Source organism: Serinus canaria, chromosome 4 (assembly GCF_022539315.1).
Source record: "Serinus canaria isolate serCan28SL12 chromosome 4, serCan2020, whole genome shotgun sequence".
Taxonomy (NCBI): Eukaryota; Metazoa; Chordata; class Aves; order Passeriformes; family Fringillidae; genus Serinus; species Serinus canaria.
This window is the reverse complement of record NC_066317.1, coordinates 45480852-45503657: the sequence shown is the minus strand read 5'-3', so window position 1 is coordinate 45503657 and position 22806 is coordinate 45480852. Positions and strand designations below refer to the sequence as shown.

The 22806-nt window shown below is 36.5% G+C and overlaps 1 protein-coding gene across 9 annotated transcripts in view; it reads left to right on the top strand.

Annotated features, from left to right (window-relative positions):
* Nucleotides 1-22806, top strand: part of DCUN1D4 (defective in cullin neddylation 1 domain containing 4) — a 38213-nt gene that overhangs the window by 1686 nt on the left and 13721 nt on the right. For 3 of the 9 annotated variants that reach the window (XM_050973293.1, XM_009100429.4, XM_050973291.1), the window contains exons 2-5: nt 8084-8154; nt 9101-9140; nt 14921-14950; nt 16232-16346. In XM_050973293.1, the coding sequence (XP_050829250.1) occupies nt 16276-16346 (71 nt within the window). In that variant the 5' untranslated portion in view covers nt 8084-8154; nt 9101-9140; nt 14921-14950; nt 16232-16275. Of the gene's footprint in view, nt 1-2837; nt 2896-8083; nt 8155-9100; nt 9141-14920; nt 14951-16231; nt 16347-22806 lie in introns of all 9 variants that reach the window. The other 6 variants (XM_050973288.1, XM_018926112.3, XM_050973289.1 and 3 more) reach the window with 3 other exon arrangements.

Below are 22806 nucleotides of genomic sequence, written 5' to 3'. Positions count from 1 at the left end.
AGCCATCTTTCTCCGCCTTCAGCTGTTACTGGCTTTTCATTAAAAATGTGCTATGGAGTGATCAGATCTTGCACCTCCAATTTTTTTTTTAGCTTATATATGTGTTATTTTAAATAGAATTTTTTTCCTAAATTAACTAATTTCATTATCTGTAGCTTCACAGTGGTTGAGTTATTTTCATTTATTTAAATGCTTGAATTAAGAAGTGTTCATAGCATAGTTTTGCACATACAGAAGCTGGCTTATGGTAGTCTCTTGACTGAAGGTTTATTTTGAGCCACCTTTATGATCTTTCTTAGATCCTTATCTGGTTTTATAATATAAACTCCATTAATATGTTTTTGCTCAATCTCAGTTTTACTTTCTGAATACACACCTTTATATGAGGAAATCAACTTTCCTTTTTTTTATTGAAGATGTTGGCCTAAAAGTTTTTTGTAGCTTCTGTAGCTATAATTGGAAAAGCCTTCTCTGTATAAGACCATGTAATAGGTTGAATTAGGCAGGTAAGTTTTTATTTTTTTTACTGCTTCTCTTTATTCTGTTGTATCAGGGTAAGCTCTTATTTGTGTAATTGCAGCACTTCATTTAAATTTATTTTTGTCTGAGTACTTTTTGTGCTCTTAGTGAATTATTAATCCTGTGTTTTCTTTAATTCCCCTCCTCCCACACTTGCTTTGCAGGTATTGAAAGCAAAGACTTTGGGCTTTTTCAAAGCATTAGTTCCTAGTTTTGTTTGTGTCTTCAAGCAGAAGAAGATAACTCACTTAATTTGTCTGTCTTGTGCTTGCCAAAAAGCCTAGCATTAGGGAGTACTGTACATCTTGTGAAAGTGTTCATCTCTTGTATCCAGATTAAATATTAGAACATTTAATAGTGTGGTTATTTCTTCTACAGGAACTAAGACTACTTAACAAGGACTTGAAGCAGAACCCTTAATTTATATGTGCCAGCATTTTTGTTGTGCTGTCCAATTAAATTGTTTTATTTAGAATCATGGTCTGATGTTAAACAGAATTTTTACTTTTGGCTCATAAAGAGAGGGAAACAACTACCAGTTCATTCAGTGAGGGGTATGTGTATATACATATAAAATTGTGTGTATATAGATGTTTATATATATTTATATAGCGTTAGAGCTGCAAGGCTTTGGCTTGTCCTGACTGGTGTGGCACACTTGATGCAGATGTGTTGCTGCATAGGCTGTGGGACTGGGTCTGCTGCTCATTACTGTTCATTAGCTGTAGATTACTGCTTCCCTAGCTCTGTTGGTAAAGTGGTTTGTAGGAGCACTCTCTAATCCACTCAGTCAAATGGACCTGGGTTAGCTCTTGCCACTTACTTAAGTTGTCTTAAACTGACAGGTTGATTTCTTGCCTGAAGTGGGCTAGGGAATGTGACCATGTCCTGTGCTGCTGGTAGAGATGTGGGGTCAGCAGATTTTGGCAGGGAGGAAGAAGCAAGCAGCTGGGACAGTAATGCTTTTGACTGGCATAGCTGTTCCTAGGCTGTTGCAGCTCTATCGTGAGCCACATACCAGATGTGCAGGGTGCTGGATACCCTGGTAGCGTGTGCTTGACAGGGTTGCATTTCTGCTGAATTAGCTAGAGCGCAAGATACAAAGTTTGTATTAGCTATAGCCCTTTGTAGGATGCCAGGTGACACCGGGCATGAAGTTAAGAGTAATGCTTGCAACAGCTCTCAGGTCATGGCAGCCAATGATGCAAAACTAGCTCGCTGACACTTGTTTGAATTAATCTGTATAAGTGGTAGACTGGATGAGTATTTTCTGTCAATGAAAGCAGATGCTTTGCACCAGAAGCCTACTTAGTGTTAGGTCTTTGCTATATAGCACAAAACAGCCAACCAAAATCACCCCCTCCCAGGCAAACCCAAATCCTGCCATAAGCCAGTTGTGCAGAGTATTTTATCTTGTATGTTAGTATAAGGGAATTAGCCTAGCTCTTATTTGTTCAATTTAAGGTCAGTGAAAATGTATTCAAACTAAAGTAGCAGTTATACAAATTTTGCACTGCTTAAATTGCTCTAAAATTCTCAATTAACTTTAAACTGCTGTAGATCTTTTTGTAAACAAGCCTTCAGATTAGGATACTCCAAAAACACCTAGGTGGAATAAATATTTGTGCCTATGGGGGCAAAAAAGAATTATGCTTTTTCCTATCTATGTAGCATGCAATGATCTTAGAATATTTTGTTGCTGTAGTCATTCTGAATGGTAATACCAAATGTTGAGTTGAATGTGAATATTTACCTTTAGAGTACATGTAGTAACTCCTACCATATTTTGTTGCTTGGGTTTTAGTTTTCTGTAGGATTTTTTATTTACTCGCTTAAGTCAGTCTGTGTTTTGCTTCAGAACATTTTAGGCTGTTGTGTTTGCAAAATTTACACAAATTTGCAACTGTGGGTTTTGGATTCTGCTGGTGTCAGCAGTAGCTCTGAGCTTGGTGCGGTTCTGGGTGCAGGTGGGCAGGAGATGCATTCTGCAGTATCGTGTCTTTAGCTTTAATGGCTAGGTCCTGATGCTCCTCCAGATAGGTTGGATCATCCCATCTAATTGCTTACTGTCCTTACTTTCCAAGCTGGAATTCATTTCTGTTTCCCTTACTTTCTGAATCATGCCCTTTATTTGACTGTACCAAATCAAGGGAGACCCTGCTTTTCCAGCCTGTTCTCTGCCTCCTGAGGCTTGTTGTCCCATGATGGACTGGGAGAAAGGATTCTTCTGCAGGTTGGCCCTGGTATAGGGTGTCACTGCCTGCAGGGATACAGCTGCAAACACACTGGAAATAGATTTTTAATCCTATCTTTGACAGGAATGCAGAGGCAGCTCCTGTCTGCTGTATGCTGCAGTTTGGGATTCTCAGTCTTCAGGTGTGTTGTTAAGTTTTTGTGTAAGTAAAACTGATGGATATTTTTCTTTTGCCTTCTGTATTTAGTAATGAACACAAAAATTTTGCTTCCTGAACATGAGTGTTGAGGGCTTTCACAAAATGTAGGTTTCAGATCTGAACTTCTAAGTTCATTAATCAATTCATCATTCAGCGATATAAATTGTGTTGCTCTTAGGATAATTCTGTAAGTAGACTACAGAATATTAAATGGTATATTTTGTAGAAGATTAAATGATTCTTTGTTGAGTAAGTAAAGTTTATTTAAAGCTAAGTAAGACAACAGAACTTTGAACTAGTACTACTACAAGGTTTTTTTATATCTCTGTTACTTGAAAGCAAGGAAAACAATTGAATAAAAGCCCACACATGCTATTTTAATTTTTAGATATGAATTTGCCTGATGTGTGTTTTCTGTTAATTTTTTTTTCTGAGAAGTTTACAGATGTATCTTAGCAGTAATAAGAATTACTACTATGTTATTACTGCTGCTCTTCCTATATTTAAATTTTAATATTGTATATATGGCATATCTATTAGGGGTAACTCTTTTAGACCTACTGTTGAAGTGAGATTTTGTATAGGTTTTCTATTTGCTTGAAAAAATTAGCAGCTTTTAAAGGAAACTTGGAGTCAACTGATCTCATTTACTACTATTGTTAATTTCTTACTAGGTTTTTAATAGATTTTACTGCACCTTGTAGCTGTGTTTTGTCCGAGCTTTAAATTTCTACAGCAGGAACTATGTTAAAGATTTTGTTTAGGCAGGTACTTTCTTTGTGGGTTTTTCTTTTTTTAAAATTTTTTTTGGTTGGTTGTTTTTATTTTTTTTTGGGGGGGGAGGGGTTTGGATATTCAGATGTTCATTCAGATAGTTTGGCAACACATTGCTCCTTCTGATAAAAAAATAAAATATTGGGATTTGACCTTTAAAGTTTTTTCATTTTAGATAGGAAAGTAGAGTATTTGAGTCCAGTTTACCTGTATACTTTACTTATATTTAAGATACATGGTTTTCTGTATTGTATTTCATATGTGCATTCATGAGAGGGTGTAGAATATTTTTTCTCTAGTTTGTTATGGAAGCAAGCCCATCTAGCTCTTGTTTCTTTTACCTCTCTGTAACTCTCAGGTCCACAGTTTAAACCTTAACCTATAATATTCTAAAAAGTATTTTTAAACAGTTTTCTTTTTAATTTTCAGTTGTATATGATTGTGACTAATTGACTAACCCAGCCTTTAACCCTTAACATTGTGTTAATCACACACTGCAGGCAACATTTAAATTCCATGAAACTAGGTTGTCTCTGTCATTTCTTTCCTTTCTGGGTTCTGGATTTGCAATTATTTTTACTCAGATTTTTTTTTTTTTTTAGCCATTACATTCTGAATTACTGCAAAGTATTTAATACTATTTGGAATTTTATTGCTTCAGACATCACTGAAGATCAGCTGCCTTTTGCATGAAGAATAATTTAATCAACAAAATACGTATGCTTGTTTGACGTACACCCCTTAAAGTCAGCAAACTTGCCATATATCATCTTTCACTATTTACAAAGCAAGCAGATTTCCTTCTTCTGATTCGAGGTCAGTGAACTGTGTGGTATGTCAGAATCTTAGAATGGCTTGAATTGGAAGGGATCTGAAAGATAATCTAGTTCCAATCCTCCTGCCATGGGCATCAGTACCTTCTACCAAGACCAGGTTGCTCAGAGCTCCATCCAGCCTCACGCTTCAGGCTTGGGGCATCCACAGCTTCTTTGGACAGCCTGTGCTAAGGTCTCACCACCCTCACAGTAAAGAATTTCTTACTAATATCTGATCTAAACCTACTCTCAGTTTGAAGCCATTCCTCCTTGTCCTGTCGCTATGTGCCCTTCTGGAAAGTCCCTCTCCAGCTTTCTTGAAAGTCCCCTTAAAGTACTGTAAGTGCACTTAAAGTGGTATGAGATCTCCCTGGAGTCTTCTGTTCTCCACAGTAGCTCTCAACAAGCCTAGCTCTCAGCCTTTCTTCATGGGAGAAATGTTTCTCCAGTTGTCCTTTGTGACCTTACTCCAACAGGTCCATGTCTTTCCTGTGCTAAGGGCCCCAGAGCTGGATGCAGTTTCTGTAGGAAAAAAAAGTTCAGACCAATTCATGTGCTTTGAAACTCTTGTCTTCAGGTGAAAAATAGCTTCACACATGGTGGCATTATATAATAGTGGCATTATCAAGCTCATACAACCAGCTCTTTGCGTGATGTGTCGCTACTCTTGTGGTGGCCCTGGGAGGGACAGGTGGATTAATGGATTAATTGCTGCTGCCACAAGAGACTGTCGTGCTCCCACTTGGGAAGACCTTTCCTATTTCTTTCTCTAACTCAGCTGGTGTTGCAGCTCCTTGGTGATCTGATTCAGAGCACCGGGATGGCAGCGTTTATTTATTCTGTGGATAAGATTCCAAGTGTAGTGGGCTGACCAAGGGGATCAGCAGGCACAACTTTGGAGGCTACAGAAGCATGTGGAAAGTTCGGGAAGTGGAAAGAGTGTGTTCCTAAAGAATACAGTTGCAACCAGCTGTCCAATTGCTTGCCATCTTGACCACTGTTGATCAGTGCTATTTTTGCTAATTTTCTAGATAATGTTATTTGAGCATGGGAGGTGTTAGTTTTTGGATTTTGTTTCTTAAGAAAACAATTTTTTTTCAAAATAGTCTTTTTCACACAGGCATAGGATACTTTGCATATCATTCTTGAAATATAGATAAAGCAAACACTGACTCACTGGCCGATTCAGACAACAACCTGAACTGTAATTTAATTTCCCTAATTTAGTGGGTGTTCCTTGCATTTGCTTTTATAACTGTAAAAGAAACCTGTTTTCAGTTTTAGGTAATATCCCTACACTGTGCAAGCTTCTCCTGTGAAAGCAAGAAAACTTTGGACTCTGGTCCTCCATATTCAAATGGTGGATGGTGTGATATCTATGTATTAGAACTGGAAAATATATTTGTATAACCCTGCTAAGTCCATCATAATTATGGATCCTATTTCTGAAGCAGCAGCTTAAAATTGTACAGATATTTCCAGCGGAGGTGTAAAACATGCAGGCATGAACTATGTGTTTAAAGTGACTAGGAATGCTTTGTTTCAAAGGTGATACCTATATATATAATCCTAATGTAAGCACTCTTAAAATCATTGAAAAAATGCTCTATCTAAAATTTAATATTAGATTAGAATAAATAAATATTTGCTTAGTGTTCTCAGCTTCTTACCTCCAGATACAACAGGTTTCTCTAACAACTTATGTTCTTTGTGGATTTTAGGCTAAGCAGCAAGGGAAACTGTAAAATTCATATTCCAGAAAGCTTAATCTGATCTGCCAGTTAACAAATCAAATCTTATCTTTTAATCTTGCCCTGCTCAGAATGGCTTTTATGTTCCCTGTTGTCCTCATCCCTGTTTGCCCCCCTCTCCTTTTGTTTTTTCTCATTGCTTTATATTGAATAGAGGATTGACTAAGAAACTCAGGATTTTTTTTTTCTTGCAGAATGGTTATGTTTAGTATTGTTTGACTAGCAAAAATGGAACTTTATTGAGGTGTTAATGCAGGAAAAACTCTAGCACCCTGTTCAAGGTTCCAGAGCTTCCTATTGTATCTTGGTAAAAAGATCTGGATTGTCTTTGACTTTGTAAATATAAGGTTAACTAAAGCTGGTAATTCTACCTCTGGGGCTTCTGAGTTAGAGCAGTTGTATTGCTGTGGTGGACTGGAGACAACACCTTAAGAAAATGGTAGAAGTTAATTAAATGATACTCTGGCTAACATAATGAATAAAATGTATTATTCCTAAAAGTATATTTTAATTTTTTTTTTCATTCACTGTGACCAGCGAATTCCACAGTGATGTGTGTAGCAAGTTCACTTAGAGCAGGCAGTTTCTTCAGTTCCACTTGTTAACTTCACTGACTTGGCAGGCGGATGTTTAATGATGACTCTTGTTTATCTGGGTCATCTTAAGTGTATCTTGAGAGCATTCCTTTGAAATGCTCTGGATGGAAATAAGGGAATTATTTTTTTTACCTTACTTGTATCTTGCATCAGCTGCTGGGCAAAGCCAAATTAAATGTCTCATATTAGAAATGCTTTAGTGCATTAGCTGGGTAGTGATGCTAGGCACATACAGAAGCTTTTCACATATAGGAGAAGTTTGCTTGGAATACTTTTCTTATCATACAGTACATTTCTCTAGAGTCTTTTGGCACATGAGTTCTAGTGGGGTAGCTAATTTATTTTTAGTTTAAATGGAGGTACTCTGTAGTAGTTGGCTGTCTTTCAGCCCTCTCGGCTGGTTTGTGTTCCGTTTCTGAGATTCTTTTTTCTTTGCCTGCTGTCTAGCTGGATCTCAGCTGTTCTTTTGTAAATTACTTACTTTCCAGTTTTGTTCTTGCCACATTCCTAGCAAAAATAGGGAATTCAAAAGAATAGAGAAAAATTAGTTTCTTGCTCTTTAGCAACTGAAGCAAACTCAAGTGTTTTATATTTGGAGCGTGGAAGCAAAATTCACATCTATGCTATGGCTTCTTCCAAGAAGTGTCAGAATATTTCATTATCAGTTTTTTTGGCTCTTGTCTTAACAGCTGCTGTATTGTAACGTTTGGTTTCTTATTAAAAAGCCATGTTTCAACTGAGCAATTGTATTCTAGTGACTTATTTTTGCAAGGAAATTAGTATAAAAGCAAGTACATGTGTATTAATAAAATGAGATTTTTTTTTTAAGAACTAGGATTTTTATTAATGATTTTAGAATGTTACATGGTACTTAACTTGGTTTTGGAATAGATGAAACAGAAGGACTGGGTAACATGGAAGTTATAATGATTCCCAATATCAGGGGGAAAAAAAAGTTGTAATTTTTTTTCTTTTTTTATTCAGCTATAGTTAGCTATACTTCAGTTCTGCTGAGGGTCATCCATGCCTTAAGAAAAATGCATATGTAGGATATCTTTTTGCAAATTTCAGTTGTTCTGCTCAAGTGTTGAAAATGTCAGTGCTGAAAAAGTTGAGATTCCTTTTAGTTTATAGTTCTGTGATGATTTTATTAAATAGCTAGAATGTAGGAAGATCATGACTGCTGCATTCGGAAACCAGAAAATTAAAACCCTTTTTCTTTTCCTCCCCTCTAGATTTTCAACTGAATTCTCATCTGTCAACGCTGGCAAATATTCACAAGATTTACCACACCCTCAATAGGCTGGTAATGACTTGCCATTTTCTCTTAGCAGAATAGCTAGGGCTTTGGTCCAGATTATTTCATGACTGAAATCATTAAATGATTACACTTCTAAAAATTATAACTGCCTTGTTGTATGAAAGGCTGTTGGGTTTCGGTTGGTGAAGAGATAAGCAGTATTAATAAAAGGTGAAAGTCTGTACTCCAGAGGTCAGAGTGGAGTTTGAACTTTGTTTGAACATTGGATTTAGATATTGCCTCATACAAGAAGCTTTCTTGGATACCTTAAGTGATGACAATCATCATAGTTACCTAGTTTCTTGCAGTTCTTCTGGAAAACATATTGAATGAGCAAGCTGTCCTTTTAAACCCATGCAAAAAGTGAAATAAGGTTTTTGTGAAGACTCTTCCTGCTTATGTGCTGTGTATTTACATTTGTTTTATTGCAACCGTAGCTGGAAATGGCGACATGGCTTCTGTGTGTACACTGCAAATTTAGTAGAAAAGACCCTGCCTGAAGAAGGGGGTAAACTTGTTTCCAAGGTTTCAGTTGGTTTTTAATCAGTTTCCTTTAGAACACATATGTATATTTATCCTTAAGCAAAGCCATTTCTGTGCTAAGTGGTAAATTCAGTCTTTCTAATGCCGCATTTATTGGTGGAATTATTCAGTAAAATAATGCCAATTCCCGACCTGATGGGTAGTTAGTTCCACTCTTGAAATAACTTGATATGTTTTTGATTGAAAAAACCTCAAAAATATTTATCAAATTCAATTTACTTGAACTTTTTAGATAAATTTCCAAGTGTAACATTTTGAGGCAAATATGAGCTGAAAACAAAGTCTACAATCTTAGGTAGATGATCCTTAAGTAATTAGGATGAATATTAATATCAAGTAAAAGTTAAAAATAGTACAGAAGAATGAAGATCACTGTCTTGTTTAACTGTGTCATTCCTGTTTCTTGCAGAATCTGACAGAGGACGTTGGTCAAGACAATCACCAGACAGGTATTTAATAGGGATGGAATAAAAATAGATTGAAACAGTTTAAACACACTTTATTAAACAAGTCTCTCTAACATAACTGAAAATGATGTTTTAGAAGGCTAAAGGAGTTTTAGGAAACAAGTGCCTGGGTTTCTTACTTTTTTTCAAAATAGATGTTTGTGCTTTTAATTTATTGGATTATGAAGGACTTAAACAGGTATCAGCAGTATCTGTAATTTTACTGTCTCTTAGTTTTGAAGACTTAATGAAAAATTTCTCTCACTCCTGGGACTCAGCCTGATGGGCCACAGAATATCCGTATTCTTACAGTGTTTTAAGTCTTGAAAGAGATTTAGTGAGAACAGAGCAGAAGCAAGACCTCTTCTGGCTGTTGGGGTGCCTGTGACCGAGTTTAAATGCTGTGCTCCAAACAACCAGCTTTTTTCTTGACTGGTTCTGATGCAGGTTATTTCTGTTTCTTGTGCAGGTTTTTCAGTCAGTGTCTGAGTACCATGTGTTTTTGAGTTCATATCTGTCTTTTGTTCCATGAAGTGTCACCATTTTTTGAGGCCTTCTTCTCAGGTGCCTAGTATCAGCTTCCTGTCATTCTTGATTTGTCAGCATTTGAGCTTTGTGAATTGATGTTTTCCAAGAGTTCTTATCTCCTTTTGCACTGCCTTCAAGCACTGATCACTCACTCAGCAGAACTATTCTTTAAAATTGACCATGTCTATCATACCATCTGACTCAAAGCTTTTTCCCCGTCCTAAGGTGGTGGCAATATTTGCTGATGCTACCTTGAGCATTTAGGAAAGCGGAGAGAGCTGTCAGCTCCTCCTGGAGATTTCTGGCACACACTTAAAAATCTAGCACACTCTTAGCCTAGAGCAATGAGAAGAGATGCTTAGGACTGCATTGCTTGGTATTGGACAGAGCTCACTTAGGAATTATGCACCCTCCTCTGTACAGCAGCAAGTCACTTTGTTTCAAGCTTAAACTCTTCCTCTAGCCACAAAAATCTTCTCTGAAATACTTTCCTTCAGTGTAGTCAGTAATTTGATACTTGAAATTAGCTCATTATGTAAATGAAAAGCCTCTGAAAAAGAGGTTGTGACTGATAGTTGAAGACAGTTAGAGATAATGCCTGTATTTTAGAATTGATGTCCTCTCCCATCTTGTGATGGAGACTTGGAATTTTCTCCTATGTGTCCCAGGTGCTCTAATCTGAACAGGTGCATACTGATTTCCTGTATGTGTGCTATAATCTTTGTTTACTCTTGATCACTAAGACCTGTTGTGAAGCTTTGAGGTAGTCCCCTTCTGTCACTAATCAGTATGTGTTGATGTACTTGAGGTGTTTGGAATTTGTCTTACCTCTTGCCTAGCTTTTCTGTCGTAAAGTATAAGAAATTAGCCTTGGTGCTCTCGTTACCTCTATTGGAAGGTACTTGAGCATGTTACCATTAGTGTCAGTACAAAACTGTCCATCAAAGCCAGTATCCTATTGCCTGCACACTGTTGTTTGAATTAAGCTGTTTCAAAAGTGTAAATGTGCTTGTTGAATGAGTTGGAGCACAAAATCCCAGTCAAGAATGCAATTTTTTTGCAATAGTTGTAAAGCCTTTCAAACCAGAAACAAATATGAAATGAGAACCAAAAGTAAAGGTTGATAATGCCAGGTTGCCTCCACATCTTCAGATATTTTTTCCACTATTTCTTATGCTTGTGCCTTGTTTTATGTCTCCCTGTAGGAAGGGATGAAGCCCAAATTTTTGCATAAGTTCCAGGCATGTTCAGTTGAAATGTGTGTTTGATTTGATTCAAATGAGGATAAATACACATGCAAGGAGCTATTTTAGCCATCATGAATGTAGTACAGTGAGGTCTTCTGTTTCTGTTTTGTATGGAACTAGACACTTCTGAAACATCTTACTTGGAGAGGCTCACATAAATCTATAGAGTTGCTTTTGAAGATTGTTTGATTTCAATGTGTTTAACTTGTGGAACTTCTGTTTTCCTATAAGAAGTTGTCAAGACCTATTAATTTTGTTGCACAATTTATAGAACTGTATAGGTGCTGTGAATTTGAAATTCTGTGTCTAGAACTCATTTGAAAGTCAGATTAAGAACTGTTGCAAAAGGTTTGAGTGTTGCCAAACCCATGTCAAGGTTTTTTATAGTTGTAGATTATTTTAACCCTAAATCTTTTGGCCCAGGGCTTATTCTTAAAGATTGCTGTTCATTTTCTGACATAATTATCTGGGTTATTGTCATTAGGTTAGGATGACTTAATGCATGCATATCTAAATTGGATTGGGATTTCTAAAAGCTATTTTAAAAAATCGTAGGTTTAGGTTAATATTTATTAATAATAGTGTTAACTTTTAAATGCATATCACATTTACTTCAAAGCAGTTGTTTGTAAGCTAACAAAAAATGTCTTGGACATCCAAATGACTTAGAAGCAAATTGTATCTTTTCTAAGTGTTAGCCAGATTTTCTTTCTGAAATCAGGCCTTAAAAACACCAATAAGCTACAAGGAAGTGGAAGTTTCAAAATTCCTTCAGTGATTTGAGAGCTAAGATGAATCTTGTTTCAAAATTCTAGTCCCCTACAATGATTGCAGTCTCATGTTCTATAATTCATTATGCATATCTGTCTGAAAATAAGATAGACTTCAAATGTGTCATGGTCTTTGCCTTTTCACCTATTTGTAGGTGTAAGAACAGCAGGCATTCGGATCCTGTAAACAATTTCCTTTTCTTTTAGTATGTATATGCATTAACTTGGAAACAATAGTTGTTTTTCTGTTATAACTACAAATCTAGCAGCTTGTGCATGATTTGGTCATTAAATTGTGATTTACTTATCCAGACTAAAGCATACTTTTAAAGTATGCTTCTTGTTTTCAGCTGGCTTGTTTAAAACAGTGAGGTAACCTCTTCAACAAAAAGAAGGCTTCAATGCTGTTCATGAATCTTTGGAGGGGGAGAAATAGCTTTTGCCTCTGCTGGTTTTTTCTTTTGTTAGATTAGAGAAGAAGCCCCTCTTGAGTCCAGAGCAATTCTGTAGTGTGGAATTCAAGACAGAAATGAGTTTTCCTTTTGCAACAGGATTGCAAGTTGTTTAATGTTTTGATGAGTATCTTCTCTTTCTCATCTTGTGTCTGAAAACTGATGATTGTTAACTGTGCTTGTGGTCATCTTGTTGCATTATTAAATGAGCAGCTATATCCTCCCAATTGCTACAGCATTCACAGTTTCTAATTATTTTTCCTTTGAAACATTCTTCTACTGAAGCATCAGAAGAGCAGGATTCCTCAGAGGCTTTAGCCTTTAGGCTTTAGAGAAGGTGCAAGTGCCATGCCTGTAAATAATTTCCAGAGGGACACAGCTTGTAGAGTTCTTCTTTATTGACTTTTTTTTTCTTTTGTTTATTCTGGTTTTGTTGCAATTCTAGGACTGTTCCTCCCTCGTGGGTTTTATTTTATATGTTATTTTAAATTTTTAGAGTGAATTTTAGCTCTTGAATTGATACTTCCCTTTGGAAGCTTTTCCTGCAAATTTGGAAGTATTCAATAGGATGTTTGGCAAACAGCATTTAAACTTGACAGGCTTTTGGCTGGTGGTGGTCTATTCAGCAGCCATTTGGAGGCTCTACCTTGCAAATGCTACCTTCAGGTGTCAAAAAACCAGTGAGAATTAGAAGGGTTATGCCAATCTTGAGTTGAGGCCTAGGAGTGAGAAACTTTGAAGATAATCACATCAGCAAAGCTGCACTTGGTAAGTAAAATTCTGTCAAATTTGCATGTAGTCAGAGGTGGCTGCACGTTTGTTTGCAGATGGTCAGACCTTTGGGAAAAGAAATTAGTTGTTCACTGCTAGACCTAAAATTACATTTTGAATTAGAAAGCTCTGTGTAGGAAAGGTTAATATTGCTGTTTAGTGAGCTGTATTGTAAATTAAGAAATTGAAGGAGCTCAAAGTTGAAAAACCCAAATTAATTGTAGCTTTATATGAAAATAAAAGAAATATTCTACTGCTGTTACAGAGAAATTATAATGGCCCTTCAAATTTAATTCACCAATTTTAATAACAAAAGAAATGCTTTGAAAGTAAAATCCTTACACTGTGTTTTTTAGTAGTTTAGAGATTATTCAACAGCTAGTCTAGTGAAGACTTGCTCCAAACCTCAGTTATTAAGATGTTACGTCTTGGAAAGCATTTTCAATATGTTTGTCCACCTGGTGTCTGTGTGCTGTCAGTGTGTGAGGGCAGTGTATGTGTGCATTTAAACCTACCAATTTCTGAGCTGTCTCTTTTCTTCCCTTTTCTGTCCCTTTGAGAGCTGCAACTAGATACATTCAAACCAAAAAGGATACAAGTTTTTATAGGAGTCATTGGAGAAATTGGGTTGTAGTGAATTGTGATCAGTTTAAGCCTTTAAAACAAGTTCACCAATCATCTTAAAAACATCCTATCATTGAAGGAGGCAAAGAGTCCAAGCAGGAATTCTTGAGTTCAGTTCTTTGGTTTGTATGGGGTTGCAGGTCTGACAAAATGATTTCTCTGTTTTATAACTGCTTTATTTTACTTTTGTTTATTTATTTTTATCTTTTGCTCTGCTTCTTTTGTCTCAGAGGCCTTGCATATTTCTTTTCACAAACAACTGACCAGTAAACTGCACAGATTTGTGGGGGGTAAGGGGGATGTACATTTTTTTTTTCTTTCATTTTACCAGCATCCTGCCTGTGTCCATCACAAATGGATTTTTACTTTTTTAAAAGAAAGGCACTTAAAAGCACTCTATTTATTCTAAAAAGAATGAGATAGCTACAGGTTATACTTAAGCAAATGCATATTTACCAAAAAGAGGTGTTCACTATCACATTTTCATTTATTAAGTTCAGTGTATGTCTTAAGTCTGTTGGCTCTTTCTAGCCATCTGTTGAGTTCTGCTGTCATCTTAGGTGTTTTTAGTCTGTGTAGGCTTTCAAAAAATACTTACTGGCAGAGTCTTTACAAATTTGATCTGAAAGATAAAGTATCACAGGTTCAATAACTTATGAGAGTAGAGTTTTTCAGTATCATTAATGTGCAGGCATAATTAGATGGAACAAGTAACATTCAGCAGGTCAGGTTTCTTAGTTTGTTTAATTTGTTAAATGCCTTGGGTGTACTCCGAGTTTTTTATGGTCTCTGGCTTACCTGTTTCAAATATACCTGATACTGTTGAGGAGAATAGAAATACTATTGTCACTAATTTCCTTTTGTAATGTGTTCTGGACAGTGCTTCTAGAAGTATGTTCTTCTGACACAACCATTATGATTTTTTTTTAATGGTAATAGTTTATGGAGCATAATACTTGCAAGTTTTTTGATTATTAGTTAAATTGTAATTTAAATTTACAATGCTGTTAATTCTCTTTCAAAAAGACAGTGTATGGCCATACTCTCCTGGGACAATAATGGGGGGGGAGTTTTAGGATTAAAAAAAAGAATATAGGAAGAATTTTTTGAATTGGAGAATATTTCTTGAACTAGAGAGATTAATTTTCTTCTTAATAGATAAAAATTAATATAACGATAAGACCAAAGAAGGCATACTTAGTGCAAAAGCTTTATTAGTTGAAACCAGATTAGTTCATCTTGGTATAAAAATTGGGTTGAACATCTTACATAATACTAGAGAAATATGTACTTTCTAATGGGTTAGAGTTTCCATGCATGTTTGAAATAATGTAAATGTAGCAAAGCCTGTGAGGCTCTAAGGTTCCTTACATGTGTTTCTCCTATAACAGGAGAGAGCCTTTCAAAGATTCGAAGAATAGGTAAGCAAAAGATTGCTGTCAGTATTTGTTGGGAATTGGGCCTCTGATTTCAGTCTGTTCCCTTCTGTCAAAAAGCAAAGTTTTATTGCTTGCTTCTGTGCTGTGATGCAAGATAAAAGATTTTGTGGGCATCTTAACTGAGCGTAGCTAAACTTGGATGCTGTTGTAGCAAAGAGAAGATTGCTTAGGAATGCTGGAGTTCTTAATGTTTTCTTGCAAATTTCTTTGGCATTGCTTTATGTCTGGATTTTTATACCTCTCTTCTCTCTTCCTTTTCTTTTCAAATTCTCTGTGTAACACTTAGAGCTGTGATAGCTCTTGGAGCTGCTCTTACACCTTTCTCTGGTGTCACAGTGGTCTTCAGCACATGAAAGTAGGACAGAATTATGCCTGGAGTGTTAGCCTACTGTTTTCGTGAGGCAGCAAAAGCAATTTAATGACTTGTTGTGGTCAAAAGGGTTGGTTCTGGCCTCTTTCTTGTGCTAATGTACAGAAAGTTGTTATTCTTTTTTCCTTTGGTTAATTTTCTACAGGTTTGGTGAGCTGGATTGGCACGCAGAAGAGTTACCAGAGACATAGGAATATGTAGCTGAGAGAAGGGGATGGAAAGACTGCCACCTGATTGGCATCAGTCTTGAATTGGCTATTTCCTATTTGGGGACCTTCATTTTTTGAGAACTGTTCAGTCCAAATAATACCTCCAGCCACTTATTTTTTTCCCTGGTGGTTGCTGACTGTCTCTTCCTGTCCTTGCAAAACAAACAAAAAAACCTCCCAAAAAACCTGAGAAAACCCTCTCAACCAAAGAACAAACAAAACCTTTCCTACCTCTTGCTCTCTGTATCACAAAAAACTTGGGGCTTGAAAATAGAGGGTTCTGTTTTCTAGAGGTAGGTGTTCACTCACATCTGTATTTCAAAAAGCAATGATCAACTCTTGGAACTCGTGATTTGAATGAAAGACTAAAAATAAGGATGACTTTCTGAGGACATAAATACTTGTTCAGGATAGTGTCAGTTCTTGACTGCTGTTAGACTGAAGCGATGCCAGTTCTACTGTGCATTTTGGTATAGTACTTTTGACCTTAATGGAAATCTGGTCATAGGAAACCATGTAAAACTGAGATGGATTTTGCAATTGAAAGGAGATTGTTTCTTTTTTAATTTTTAAATCCCCTAACTTCCTTCCCTTTCCTTTGTCATATGCCTATTAGTGGACACAGTTTAACTGGTCTGTAACAGTTTCATTTCTTTGTGCTGGTGTTTTTAATTTCCTCTGTAGGAAGTCTTCGGTCTTGCAGTTCATCAGACTGCTTTAGTAAAGTGATGCCTCCAAGGAAAAAGAGGAGACCTGCAGCAGGAGATGATTTATCTGCTAAGAAAAGTAGACATGATGGGTATGTCATCTTACCATGAGCTAAGACTGATGGAATATCTAAAGTTGAACAGCTGATATATCATGTGTTTAAATACTAATGGAAATAATATTGAAAGTTACTTGGTTTCTTAGTGTGGAACCATAGCTGGTGATTGAACTGTGGGATATTGATAAATATATGTAGGTTCAGTTTGCATCTCACCTTTCTCTAGACGTACAAGAAGCATGTAGGGAACTTCTCCTTGCTCTAGTTGCCAGCTGTGAAAACATGTACTTGTTTGTTCAAAAACAACCTCTAAGAGATACAGTACAATATTCTCATGTACATGCATAAGGTCTGGATTGGCTGTTATCAGTCTCTAGCCTGTCAAAGAAGTGAATGTAGTTATAGTCCACTCTTAAAATCCTGCTAGTCTCTCCCTGTTATGTTGTGATTTGATACTGAACATAGAAGGGGAAATGGTCCAGGTAAGATGATAGCCAGTGCTTCAGCAGTTATTCAGGGGCTTCTCAGAAGCCATATAGGTTAAAGAGAGTGCATGAAGAACAATGTATTCTTTTGGCATGAGGTATTGGATAGCTGAGACCTCTGCAAGTGCTGGATTTCCAGTATGTGTAGTGTGTTGAGTCATTCAGAAAGCATTGAATGTGCTCGGGGTGTGCAAAAATCACTATTTATGTGGACTAAATTCAGAACTTGAGGTTGTATAGAACTGCACACTCCTGCATGATAGATGCAGGACTGCTCTGATGTTGGAAAGTGGCTTATACAACTAGAAAGTTTGCTTGCCACTGCACCAGTCAGTAGAATTTGAGCTCTATTATACTCATGTGTTTCTGTATACTGATGTTTCAGAAACACATGCTTCCTTAGCAAGTACCTTCAGGGAGGTTAAAAAAGGCATTTTTCTCCAAACTGTCAGCCTGAAATCAGTCTGGGCTCTCTCCTTTTTATACTCTAGCATCAGTAAGAAAAATACTGGTAGCCAAATTAAGCCTCTGGTCATGCCCCTATAACTCCATTGTGTTTAATAGGGTTGCACTGGAATTTATTAAATGATCTGTTGATGCAGAAGAAAGAGAATTCAACTCTCTCTTTCATTGCTTTGTAACACTAACTAGAACAAAAAAGCCATTCATGTTCTTAATATTTTTTGTTACTTTTCAGAAATAATGAAATAAAAAACTAAATAGTTGATAGAGGGCATTACAGCTTATTCACAGATAGGCATACAGTGTGGAAGCAATTCAAGAGCAGACCCTTTCTAGAATATAGAGGGGTTCATAAAACTGAACTCTACCTACCTTAGCCAAAACACTGATGATAGAAAAAAGCAATCCCCTAAAAAGTAAGCTTGCCTGTAAGAAATACTGATTTGTGTAATTACATAAGAAAATTGTAAAACCTGATTTTTTGCTCTCTGAATATTAGATATTTCATAGTTTTTAAGAGCTTGTTGCAAATATAATTTGAAGGATTTTTTTTATATCTCCCTCTCAGTTTATAACTAATGGATCTAATCTTCATTTTACTGCCATGTAAGTCTTTATTAAAAGGAAGATCTCAGCCTGCTTTTAGAATTGGAGGGGAAACCAGATCTGCTAGTCATGAGCCATGGGGTAATATCCTCTGATGTGGTTCAAGTTTTTATCTGACTGACTTCCTGTAAAGGTTTTTGAGCTTTCTCTGCTTCCTAGAGTGTTTCTTTTGGTTTGGTCTCCAAGAAAACAGTTTTTTATTTCAGCATGACTGGCAATATGAAATTATTTGCTGGACATTCATCCTGGTCTTGAAGCTGTATTTTCTTTCAAGGAAGGATTTTTACCCCTGTAATCTTCTGTGAAGAGGTTAGTGAAAAAGCAGTCTCCTACTTCCATGCTTGTTTTGTCAGGTGGAGTTCATATCTGTCAAGTTTAGTTTTTGGATCAGACATCTCAGTTAGCTGAGCAGAAATCAGTCTGAAATCAGGAAACTCTACAGCAGTGTGCTGTAGCATACCTAGTTTGCAAAGCCAGTTCTGTTTACATTGTGTGCAGAGAATGCCATATACAGTAAAAGCAGTATAGTGGAATACCAGTTTATAGAATAAGGGACTTCTAGGCCCAGTTCTCAGCTTCTGTTTTAGAGACAGACTTCCTAGAAGCTGCATTCTAGTAACTCAGGATAAGCCTTCATGGGACATTAGTCTGTGTGAATTCTGTGTTAAGTGAAGAAAGACAGTCAGGGTCTGAAGAGCTACACAGTCCTCTCCAGAGAGCCTCTGTTTCCTAACAGAAGTGATTTGTCACTTCAAATACTTGATGGAATGACATACATTTTTGTGTGTTTCTCAGCTACAGTGGCATACTTATAGGGTCAATTAACAATTGAATTAACAAATTCAGTAATTGAAAGTCTCCTGTTCGTTCCCATTGTGAAAATTTTGGGTAGTAGTCCAAAGATTTTCAAGGGATGTCATCATTAATGTTGTTACTGCAGCTCAGACTGAAGGTTGATGATTTTTTCTGGTTTGCCCATTAGAAAAATGTGGGTTTTTTAATCTGTCATGGATTGTTTTGTTGGGTGATATTTTCAGTCTTCACTATTTTTTATTCATTCCTATAATCTCTTCAAATCTGATAGGAATATTTTTAGATATGCCTTCTCCCATAAAGTTTCTTTCAGCAACTATGAAAGAAGGTCTCTATGCTGAAAGAGAAGATAGTTTCTTAAGATTCTTAAAGTCATAAACTTAAACGTTTCTTACACCCTTAATTTCAAGCTGGTAAGAATACAGCCTTATCTCAGAAGCACTAGTGGAATGCACAGGCAATTGAGGAAGAACATTTATAGGAACAAATCTAGTTATGAAATTATTTGGAAATGCTGATCTAGTGCATAAACTGATTATAGAAGACTCCAACCATGTTCATTAGTATTGCACCCTTACATAATAAGACCTTGAATTCTCTTAATTAGAGTTCATAGCATCACCATGAACTATGCATGAATGCAGTGGGAGGGAATTTTTATACCAGATGATGTATAATAAAAAGAACTCCGTGCTTTATAGCTAACAGCAAGAGTTATCTTGCCTTAAAGAATAGCTGTTGGAAGTAAGCAGTTGAGCATGTGCTAACTTGAACATAATCACTCGAAGACTTAGTTTGTATTTTCATCGCAGTATCACAGTCTTGACTGTGTTGTACTTAAAGCTGTCACAGTATAGAGTATTCTCAAATTGGAGTTAAAATTACATTTTCTGTACAATGTTCTTCCATCACTGTGTTAAGCATCTTCAGAAAGGTAAAGCAAGATTCATGTGAAGATGCTAGGTAAAATGATAGTCCTCACTGGGTAATTGTTTTATGCTACTTATCTGTTACACAATATCTAGCCAAATAGGGAAAAATTAGTTGTTTAATATGTCTTATGTTTTGACAGTCTCATTTAAAAAGTAATTCTACTCCTTATTCTGGAATCACACTGAGGACAAAAGCCTTGCAGTAATGGGTATTGTCACTTTAGGAGGATGAAAACTAGAAATATTGATCTACTTTTCTGAAATTTATGATTTCAAACAATTAGATAAGTGTTTTCAGTGAATTTACCCTTATGTGTGTAGGAACCACAAAAGGGCCTACTAACATGAAAAATGGGATTTCTGTATTGAATAGTGAACTCCATACTCTGTAGTGGAAAAATGCAAGTTTTGAAAAGACAGTGTCATTAACATAAGATGTACTAACTTCCAAAGTTTTCAAAACCTTTGGTGTTGAGAGTTGGTTTGGTTTTTGTTCTGCTGTTGTTTACTAACTGCTTGGGTCCTGCCCCATGCAGACCACCTGTGTTCCCAGCTGTCATAGATGTGTAGATCTTTTTCCTTGAAGTAGGGGTTTTCAGATACATGCAAGCATAATTTTTTCCATTTTCTATAGCTTTTCAGCACACTTCACTTAAACTGGACATGTGACTATCAGCATGTGTGTTGTTACACATACTGCTCATTAAGTAAACCTGATAAAGTTCCAAACATTTAACAGTTTAGGAATGATTGTAAGTCATTAAACAAGGAGGCATAAGGTATATTCATTCATAAAACATAACAGTCAAGTTAGTCCTGAGGGTTGCTTTAAACAGTTTTTGTCATGTCTTGTAAATTGCAAAACATCTTTTCTCCCACGTTTCTGTTTCTACTGCAGATTTTATGAAACTATTGCTAGAATCACAATTTTGAGTGAATAGATAAGGCTTTATTAAAATACTTTCATTGTGCTGCATTGATGAAAATTCTCAGCCAAAATTTTTAATTAATTAGTATTAATGGAAGTAGTGTGGGGCATCTTCTTCAATCAAAAATTGGCATGTTATGAAAAAAAAATCTAGAAGCAATAAGTTACTTAGTTCAAAACTCAAACAAAATTCAGTAAAGATTTTGACTAAGTTCTGGTTGCTTAGAAACAAAGCTTCTGTTGGTGAATTTCTTGATGTCTTTATTCAGTAAACACTGACCATCTGAAATAACCAGGCTGTAGATCTTCATGAGAGGCTTTTGACTTACCATAATAAAGCATAGCTTTTTTCCCCTTCCCTTTTAATTTTCTTTTTCCTTCTCAATGGATTATTACCAGCTTCCACCATGAAGAAAATGTTTTGTGTCACCTAAGCTCCATGTTTTCACTGTCTTGGTTGGAGTATTCTGGAGCTACACAGCCCAGAGTTGGTGCACTGGGAGGGGCTGTGGCTGGAGCTTTAACCAACTCCAATATGGGTGAAACATGCTCAGAGCAGTAGATAATCCAGCTCTGAAGAGTGCAATGGGTTGAAGAGAATTGCCCTTACCTTGTTCTTTTTGTTGGCAGCAACCATCAACTTTTACAGTCACTTGCCTAGTCACACCATTATAGTTGGATGGAATTTTCATGTTTTTGTTTTCCCATCAAATCAGTTAGGAAGAAAAGAAAATAATCTGGAAAAGATGTGGACAATGTATTTAAAGTTCCCACAAAGTGTGAAATGCCTAAACACTCAGTTTTATTTTTTTTTTTTGGTGGTTGTTGATGTTTGCCTATAGCACTTCCAGTTGTAAACTACATTGTTGTACTTTTTTTGCTGGTATGTTACAGTTCCCTAGCTCACATGAATATTTCATATATATGTTTGAACATGGATGTTATGAGTCAGCTATTAGGTCATGATGGAGGTGCAAGCATCTCTGAGCAAATTATTACATTTTGATGTGGTTAAGTAACTGAAATCACTTTTACAAAATTTAGACACGTTATCTCATGTTGCTTTTGCCCTGCCCTGTCCCACATTCTTTCCTCTCTCTAGCTGATGAAATGGCTGTTGGAAACAGATAATAAAGAAAAACCTAAATGGTCCCTACAGGGATATTTATTACAAATAACTTGTATATTGCTGTCACTGTCCTGACAGCGTCATGCTAAACTAAAAAAAAATGCTATTTTTCAAGTGAAGATTTTTCTGAGTTATTGTACCTACATGTTTCTTTCATCTGAGAGGTAAATACATACTTAGCCTGTAGGTAATACTTTTTTTTCTTGCTGTTCCTGATGGATATTCGTGTCATGATTCAGAAATGGAAGGGTAATTCTAAAAGCAAAAGTTCTGAGTTTGGTATTGTGTGGTAGTGATGGGTATAGCAGACACTCTGGAGTAAAACTGTACATGCACCTTTCTAACTGATGATGGAGAAAATGCCCTTAGCAATCCTGTTTTGGTGCCAGCATTCTTTGACAGTGTGCAGATTCGAGTACCAAAAGTGCCAGGGATATTCATTTGCTCTTCCTTTATGGAAGGCATCTTTTTGAGTTTTTTACTTTACCCCTGTGCCTTGCCTGCTCTCAACCTCAACCCCCCTGCCCCCCCCCCCTTTTTTTTTTTTTTTTAATTGTGAGCAGTGTGTTGTTTCACATCTGATGTGTGACTGACACTTTCCTGGCAGTTTCCTGTGACTGGCAGTTTCCTTTTACAGACCATGAATATAGAAGCAAATTACTAAGCAGAACTTGGTTGGCATAATGGTTGTGCATCTGTTTGAAAGTACTGGTGCTGGTCATCTTGATGAAGCTGTGAGCCATTGAGGACTTGGTGTTTGTGAGATCTGTTCATTAGATGTTTGGTACTCCCAAAGTATTCAGATATCTACCCTGTGTGCTCTGGCAGTGTATTTTTCTGCTTAGCAAGAGATACTGTCATTAGAACAAAAACAAGGCTCATCATCTTGCAGTATATACTGAGAAATTCCACAGGGATGAGGAATACTGCAAGATATAAAATGGATGCCAGATGTGCCTGGAAGTTTGTGTTTTTCTCCTCTGTAAATACAGTTCTTGAGGTAATCAAATCCATATTAATCATAATTCAGTGGATGTAGTCCTTAAAAACACCTTTACTCTGTGCCACTAGATTGAACCAAGCTGTCCTACGCTGAGCAATCTCAGGTACTTGTCTACTTACTTGTTTGCATCTCCCC